This window comes from Etheostoma spectabile, chromosome 21 (assembly GCF_008692095.1).
Source record: "Etheostoma spectabile isolate EspeVRDwgs_2016 chromosome 21, UIUC_Espe_1.0, whole genome shotgun sequence".
Classification (NCBI taxonomy): Eukaryota; Metazoa; Chordata; class Actinopteri; order Perciformes; family Percidae; genus Etheostoma; species Etheostoma spectabile.
Window position 1 is genome coordinate 12,414,068 of NC_045753.1, and position 9,241 is coordinate 12,423,308.

At 38.9% G+C, this 9,241-nt stretch overlaps 1 protein-coding gene across 1 annotated transcript in view; it reads left to right on the forward strand.

The window, feature by feature from the left end:
- Positions 1–9,241, forward strand: part of arhgap27 (Rho GTPase activating protein 27) — a 26,170-nt gene that overhangs the window by 5,585 nt on the left and 11,344 nt on the right. The window contains exon 4 of the mRNA XM_032502951.1: positions 8,330–8,788. Within this exon, the coding sequence (XP_032358842.1) occupies positions 8,330–8,788 (459 nt within the window). The remainder of the gene's footprint in view (positions 1–8,329; positions 8,789–9,241) is intronic.

Here is a 9,241-nt window from a genome sequence, read left to right on the forward strand (position 1 = left end):
ATCTATTTCATCTAAAAAGATACATTTCTCTGTTTCATTTAAATTTTATTGCCGCACAATGGGATTGTTGATAGAGCCCGACCGACAAAGGATTTTTAAGGCCGATACCGATACAAATATTTTGGTTATTTAAAAATCTGATATGCTAATATAGCCTACTGTATATTGGAAAAAAAAATCCAGAAAGGCGTTACAAAACATTTCCCTAACATTAGTTATTTGTAGTTATTTATGAGTTCTTTAGAGTTCTCACTAAAATCATATGATTTGTTTTAGTGTCAAAACAGAGGAACATGAAAATATATTGAAGTTCTGATAAATAAAATGTATAAAAATACAAACTTAAGATATGAAACTTGAGGTCCTTTTGAACAAAAACATATTAACAAACAAAAAAATAATCAGTGTTGCCAACAGGGACGCTGTAGAGCGCCCTCTGGTGGACAAACTATGTAACGCCAACGCTCATAACATGGTTAACAGTCCGTTTTTATTTTTTAAATATTAATTTATCAGAATTGTTTATTTGTCATCATAAATGATTATGATGAATGAATTATTTTTATTTTTTTTGAATCGAGAAATGCCTAATGTTGGCCGATAATATCGGCCTGCTGATATACCGGTCAGGCTCTAATTGTCAAGCAGACAAAATGACCAATACATAATAATAGATTGATACTTGGCTTTTGTGTATCGATACAGTATTGCCACGGAAAATAATGCGATATGATGCTGGATCAAATTTTTTTCCCCCACCCCAAATGTTTACCATTTGTTAGTCATATTGTATAGCTGGGATCAACGATGTGTTTTGGTATTTAACCAGAAAGCTTGCAAGAATGAGATTCATTCTGTCTCTGGTTGAGCTTCTAGAAGCAGTCACACAGGTTTGTTCACGTTTCAGCTGAAGTGAATGTTCTGTATGCAGCCAATTTACGATGTGACAGTGTAATAGTTTGTGCCTCTCTTGTATTACCATTTCATTGGAGTCACAGCGCTAAATGGTTGTTTAACACCATTTATGGTTGTTCTGAAGGTATTTCCAGAATCCTACGACACTCTTTTAACCATCAGGATGGAAAAAATACTCTTTTGCATGATTAAAAAAATATCTTTTTAAGCCACTTCTCAAGTTGGCGGCTTTATTTCCTAAACCAGGCAGCAGAGAATGGGTTGAAAATCTTTATCGTTCAACAGACTGAACATTCTTTCATCCAGATGGTCAGAAGAGTCTTTCGATGATTCTGGAAACAGAAGGCTGTGTTGTTAAATGAGGTTTTTGGTTTTTCAAGATTGCTGGTTATGTTTATTTTTCAGAAAAACTGACGCTTACCTCTGTGACTCAGACATAATGGTGATACGTGAGAGGCACAAACTGATGCAAAGGCAGGCTTAAGAATATGTTTGGGTACGGGATTGTCGAGTAAGGCTCACACACCAGCATGCAAAGCAAGAAACACAGTTTGTGTCTCTTAGACACATTGCAATAATAATTTTAAAAAGTAATGTAGTGATAAAGCTTGCTTTGTCAAGAGTTGCATGACTCATATGCACGGGAATGTCTTCACTGTCATTTGTAAAAATGTTTTTGTGCAGTTGTAATGACGTGCTTAATCACAGTGATCCTATCATTCAGTATATCCCGACTTTGACTACAATAGTGCTTTGTTGCAGTTATTAGTGCAGAGAAGAAGCTTCCAAGAACCAAAAAATCACAGCTGAAGTCCTGAATATCTTCAGTTTGTTTGCATGCTGACTGTTGATATTTACTTGCACCTGCAAACGTCAAGGTGGCACCCTTGCAAAAGAGCGGAGTTTCCATATAGCTGCATCAGAGAGCATTGCAACATCTGGTATTAGACATTTCCCCTCCTACACAGAAAACACTCCACCTACAGATTTTGGTTACTGGTTTTGCACATCGGGATGCAAACCTGTCCTGAAGTGCAAAGATGAGAATGCAATAAGCTGATGGGTTCCACGCTGGACATTTCTGGAGTTATCCTGGATTCTGGGCCGTGAGGAGTGTGATGTAAGAGGAGGTGGAGCCAGATGGATTCAATAGCTCAACTGTGTGCTTTGTGGCGTGATTTGGGCCCCAATTTGGTACTCCATTGTTTGATTGGATGAGCTCTAATGTGGTTAAGTAATCAAGCAGATTGCTGCTTCATGCATCGCTGAGGACAGAGAGTTGTCAGCTCTGTGCTTGAGTATGGAAATCATGCTGGAGATTGTTGCTCAAAATCTAAACGCAGTCGTCAGAAGTCCAACGAACTAAATACAAACAAAACTCTGCAGGGACGTAAAATACATCCTTCACCAGAATCTCAAGAATCAGACGCAACAGTATAATCTCTTTTGAGGTTTTTCCAAAGCGCATTTGAATGGCAAACTATACTCTGTCCAGTTACTGCATGTGTAATGTTTTGGATGCTCCAGGAAGTATTGATTCACCACAGCCGTGACACACACTGGAACTTCTGAAACAACTGACATAGATGTACCCACAGGCCTCAAACCCAATTTGAGATTAATCCTAGCCCAAAAAACCTCTAAAAATACAGCCACAAAGTGCTCTGCCTGCTGCATGCAGACAGGCTCATGTTGTACCATGTAGAAGGAAGTGATGATTGAACAATTGGCCCATAAACCAGACTTCCTGTTTCAAGCCTCGTGGACTCGGCAAGAGTAAACAATACGATGTCTCATCAGAATAGCCGGTCAAAAGCAGTTCTCCCATGTTATTATGGGGAATTATTGCTTCATTTCTTTTCCAATCATTGTGTGAGTGACCTGCTGTAGTACTACAGTTGAGTACTGTACATTTTAGAGCAAAACATAAACAAACCTTTTTATAGCTTTCTTGTTCCCTATAGTCTTCTTTTGAGTATAACCCTAAAGTAAAAGGCAGGTACTCTTTTTAAAAATTTTTTTAACAAAGTTTATTTTTAAATTTGTTAATACAATTTGACAGTTCACTATTGACACATTCAGACTTAAATACCCCCCCCCCCCCCCCCCAAACCTTCCATGGCAACATCCGAGGGTACTTACAGTAACATAAGCTACGAAAAAAGAAATAATAACTCTAAAGAAAAAGATAAATACATACATAAGATAAAATAAATAACTTAATAAATAGACAAACTAAGACCTAAGACTCAAAAATTAAATACGTTTTTCTATATGTACAATTGCTATGATGATATCAACAAACAATACTTAATGTCCACACAGGGGCTGACACATTAAAATGATTAACCCTTGTGTTGTCTTCTAGTCAAAATTGAAAATCAACACTTTTGTTGACGCTTTTTATCGGTTTTTAACTTTTTCATATGTTTTTGTCCCTTTTTTTTAAGTGTTTGTAACTTTTTGGACGTTTTCTACACTACGTGACACAGTTAGTTTTGGAATTTATGGTCAATAAACCTCATTAATAGAAAATTATACCTAATATTTGAGTTAGAAAAGCAGAAATTATGAATTATTTTGACTAAAATAATGTATGTTGATGGATAATCACAGACTGGAATATGTCAACTTTTACTCAATACTGTTTTGGAACCACTTAAAAAAAAAATTCTACAAATGCTATAAAATTGAATAAGAGACCCCAAAATTGATGAAAATAAAGATCTGTACTTGCCAAAGAGCGTTGTGTGGAATCAATCATGTTATTTTGGGTAATTAAAAAGAACATTGATATAGGAAAACGGGTCAGTTTCACCCAAGGACAACATGAGGGTTAAAAAGGCAGGTACTCTTTTAAAAAAATGTTTCCATTAACTGTCTTCCTTTTTTATCATATGGGCGAACAAGCAGGAAGTAGGTTGAAGGGACCCGCACAGTTTATGTTGCTCCCTCTATCAGAGCCTCTTCTCTTATTTGTTTTCATTGTCTCTTTCTGCCATTGGCTCTTAGGGCACGCAGACAGTTACCGTTTACCTCCCTACCCTGTGCACAGGAATTCATGTATATGACACACAAACACACACACACACACACACACACGCACACACACACACACACACATCTCACCCAGTCCTCACACAGCCCCTTCCTGCTGCTATTGTAACAGAGCTCACAGTTCTCCTTTCTATCTGGGCCGCAACTGTCACAGCTGCTGCGAGAGAAGGATGTGTGCGTCGAGGTGTTAATGAATGTGCTTTTGCTTCTCTCCCATCACAAGTTGATGAAACGTGGTCGTACGCTGCAGCCGCTTCAGTTTGGTGTCCATTTGTATATTTGGATATATGGATCCTTTAAATAGAACAATATAAACATGGTGGACACGTACTCCAGGGTTTGGTCACGTAACGGGGCCAAGCGGGGCTTGACTCTGCCGGTGGTTCCTCAGGTACGTGATCACGCTGACATCAAAGCAGCTTTTATTCCTACATTGTAAAATTTGAGTCTCTGTGGTCAGTGTGCTTTATATGATTTATATGTTTTGATGACACTCTTGCTTCCTGCTTTGGGTAAACACACCACCCCCTGCACTTGTTTCTTTTCCTGTACTGAGTAAAATGGCAATAACTGTGAAGTGACCGCTGAACGCTGTCGCTTCAAAGCTCGTCCATTGTGAATGTTGGTTTTAGATTTTTAGTTTGGGAGTTAAAGAACTCGTTCATGTGTTCGTATGCGTTAACATGGCGCAGGCTTCAGTCTCAAACATGTAATTTTCATCGGAAAGCAGCAGAAAGAAAGCTGGTAGTCATGGGTTTAGGTCTGAATTTGACAGTTTCGTTTGTTGACATCTGCTGTCAATTAATATCTCAGTCAGACGTTGGGAAAACTCTTTATATATACGCTATGACCAATCCAGAGAACAAGTGTTATGATGTGTAATATGATACAGAGATTTAGTACGTAGCTGCGTCAAAATACAAACATTTTAAATTGTTGCTCGAAATGTTAATTTCCCTTCAAAGTTTTTTGTTTTATGGTAAGACAACAGACATGATTTCTGTCATGTAGACAGTAAAGTTGATAGTGTCACAGTCCCCCTAAACAACGCAAAGATACTTACATAGAACCACTGGTGAAAGAAGTTTTTGTATCCTTTAACTTCAGTAAAAGCACAAGTGAAAGAATTCCTTCAGAAAAATAGCACCTGTGAGTGATATGTATGACATCACTTACTGATGCATAAATAGGCGAGCAACATTTTAAACTTCTTTATACAAACTTTTCAACTATTTCAGGGTTTCCCGAAAGGTTGTATTCATTTTTTGGACTCTTCTCCTATCTTATTTTTTTTATTATATTATGAACAACCTTTAACAAAACAATCTAGGAAGTTTAAGGAAAAATGTCTCTTTGGTAGAACTGCTAACAATGAATAGGCATTTTGTTTTGTAACGGGTCACTAGTCAAAAAAAGGTGGGAACTTGTTTAATCTATTTTACAAAATGAAATATTTATGTACGTAAAGTCTTGAAAAGTAACTGTCAAATAAGTGAAGTGGAGTACTAACCTGTACTGTAGTAGTGTAGTGTACTAGGTGAAATGTACTTGGGTTGATAAATTTGCATGCAAGTATTCAATGGTATTCCCTTCAAAGTGATGACAAGTCTATCATACCTTGATGAGCAGACCCGCTTTGGCAGAAGCAACAAATCTTCTACCAAAGCTTATCCTTTTATACCTCAGAGCCAGTTTAATTTAATATATATATATATCTATATATATATATATATAGATATATATATCTATAAGATTCTCACACACGTGTCACCTCTGTATTAGTTTATTGGACGATGTTTCACAGCGATCTTTCTCAAGACGTGTAGAAACTTTAATCTATCACACCTTAGCATCATGGCATTGTTGTGTTAATATGCATCTGCATGTACAATTCTCCTTTTATTGCATGTAGGATGGGTCATTCCAGTGTAGCTATTTCAGAAATCAATGATGCAGCTCTTTCATTTCCTCTGTCTATCTCTGTGGAATCGTGTTGTGTTGTTGGAATCAATCTGTTTAGGGGTCAGTTGTCTGGATGTCCGCATCATTTGCCTCGTGGTTAGATTGAGATCAATAATGAAGTCAACAAATTGATACCATTGAATAGACAGATGGAAACCACAGCTGATCATGAAATCCATCATGTGGAAGTGCTCTGCTTCCCTTATAAGATTTATTCACGTAAACCACTTTTATTTTTATGGCCTGAGCTCCTCAGCCAAAGTGGTGCAAGTATTCAGGTCCTTTTACTTGAATAAAAGTAGCAACTCCACAATGTAAATAGTCTGCGTTACTAGCTAGTCCTGCATTTAAAAGATTACATACAGAACTATTTTGTAAATATTTAAGTTCTATTACATATGTTCCCAAAAACGTGAAATATATCTGTCATTGTAGTAATAATACTGTATTCAACCAGTTTGTATTTTAAATCAATTTGTTTAAAATTCCCTTGAAAGGAGCATCTGAATAAGGCAGGCAGGTTTCGGGGCGCCTTGGTACCTCACCTGCTAGAGTGTGTGGCTCTTATTCAAAGGTTAAAGTTCTGACTGCAGTGGCTCTGGTTCAACTCCGACCGGTGGCCCTTTGCTGCTTGTCGTCCCCTCTCTCTCGTCCATTTCCTGCTAATCAGCTTAACTATCAATAAAGGCAAAACAGCTGGCGGCCAGATAGCTCAGTTGGTAGAGGGGGTGCCCATATAAAGAGGTATTCCTCCTATAGATATTCCTCAACACAGCGGGCCTGGGTTTGACTCTGACCCGCGGCCCTTTGCTGCATGCCGTTCTCCCCTTTCATATCTTCAGCTGTCCCGTCAAAAATAAATGCAAAATGGCAAAATAAAACTTTAAAGAATAAGGCAGGTTGCTGCAAAAGAATTTATTTAGAAAATACTTGAAATAAGTGGAGTTGCATAGACAATGAGAAAATAACACTTTAAAAACGTAATCACGGAATAAAATGAATTTATAAAGGAGTAGATTTTATGTACTGAACAAAGCATTATATTTTTGAATTAGATTAAATAAGTAACTACAGCTGTTAAATCAATTTAGTACAGTTAAAAGTGCAATATTTTTTTCTAAAATGTAGTGGGATTGAAGTATAAAGTAGAATAACTTTGAACTACTCACGTAAAGTACCTCAAAATGGAAGTACAGTGCAGGAGTAAATGTACTTAGTTTCTGCCCCTGCCTGTTGCCATCTCTAAGTCTCTTTTTTTATGATTGCATATTTAGCAGACAGAGGCAGCCTAGACACACACAGGTCTCACGTCTCGATAAATATAGCCTATGAGACTAGCTCAGAGACAAGAGGTAGTTAGAGTTGGAAAGAGTGTTGGTTCTTTGTGGCACCATGAAGCCGTATGAAAGAGTCTGCAGGGCGGTAGATCCCAGGAGTCTCACGGTGAGGAATAGTTGTCTCAGTGGTGTACGGGTGAGACATAAACAACTTTAAAGAAATATCACATTGTCTTTATCCCGCTGGGGGTCATTTGAAGTGTAATGGTGACACTTTGCATTGCATCACAGTTTCAGAGTGCTGAGGACAGAGGCAGCCTTTCATCACATCTGAGTTTCACTCGCAATGGACGTTCTTTAAGCAAATTAGTTGTGATGATCTGACTTTTTGCATGACATGCTCCAAGTTCAAATCATGTGGAGATCTGTTCATGAAAGTAACATGACATGGAGGTTTTTAAAAGCTTCCCTCTAATAGACAGAAAGTAAAAATGCATTTTTTTATTAGAGCATTGAAACGCTGAACGCGTTTATTCATTTTAGTGAAGGTAGCTGCTTTGCAGTGGGGCAAGACAACGCCATATGATAGTTGTGAAGTTTAACCTAGTTTTTTGGTTCCCCCGCAGTTGGCCTGTGAGGCAAGATGTTGTCATTGGTATGGTAGTTCATCTTTTTCTCATTATCTAGCATTCATCATGGCTATTTTAGCAAAACACCCTACAGATTGGCATGTTAGTCTGCTTTGACCATTATAGACACAACCAATGGGCATTTTGACAAACGTGTGTAGATGTTTTTGAAAATGAGAGTTAAGTTAGGTAATGATTATTATTATGGGAGGAACCTCTCTGTGGTGAGTGTGTTTTTTTTCAGCTGTAGGCTACTTCCTGTGCTCTGTAAGATGCAAAAGGCTGACTTACTAAGAGCTGTTCAGTACTGAGAGCAGTGGGCTGAAGCCTGGTACTTGACACTGCTTGACAAACAAGTACAAGCACACCAAACATTGTCATTTGCAAGCTTGTGTTACTTACTTGTTTAAATCTTTACTTATCTTTAGTTCTTGTTCTATATAGAAGAACCTTGAGTTTCTACACATTCATTTTTTGACATTTTCACAGGTGGGGAATGAAAGACTCCATTCAGCCGTGTACGTCAATGTAGCGCAACTTCGCCAAAGCATCTCCGAGTCTCCCCCCTCGGCTCTTTCGTCCTACTCTCCTTCCTACCTTGACCCAGAGGGATGGGAGACGCACATTGATCAAGAAAGTGGACAGGAGTACTACTACCACCCCACCACGGGGCGCACCACCTGGGACAACCCATATCTAGACTCCCCCACAGAACCTGAGCCGCCTTGTTCCCCCTCACCTCCTCAGTCACCCACCCTTTCTCCTTCCCTCGCCTCCCCCCCTGCGTGGATCTCAGACTGGGAGCAGTTGGTGGATGAGACCAGCGGTCGCCCATACTTCTACAACCAGATGTCTGGGGAGACGTCCTGGGAGCCTCCAGAGCATCTGAGCCCGTACCCCCCTCTGATGGAGCCGATGAGTGTGCACAGGTTTCACGAGGACGGGCCGGTAAGGACAGCCTGGTTGCTCTACTTAGCCTCTCTCTGTCTCCTGTTTTAGCTTCTCCCAGGGGAAAGCTGTAAATACAGACTGCTTTTAATGGAATTAAATCTCCTGCACCTACATAGCAGACAGGACTCATTTTCATTTGGAAAGCTCACAGCTCCAGTGTATAATGTCCCAGACTGTAGTGTCCGTAACTTTAAAAGACATTCGTCCTCATTTTGAATTTATTTAATGAGTGTTCCAGGCAGTCAGGGCGATTCAAGAGATATCAGGAAGTGTTCACTTCATAGGAATATCTCAAAGATGTTATTCACACATTAAATTGCTTTCAGCTGTTCAAGCAACAAGTGACCCCTTTTTCTGCCTCTTGATGACTTTTTTAAACTAGAAAGAAGAATGCTTTGAGGCCATGGAACTGCTGTGACTTATTTATCAAAGTCATGGAAAAGTCATTGA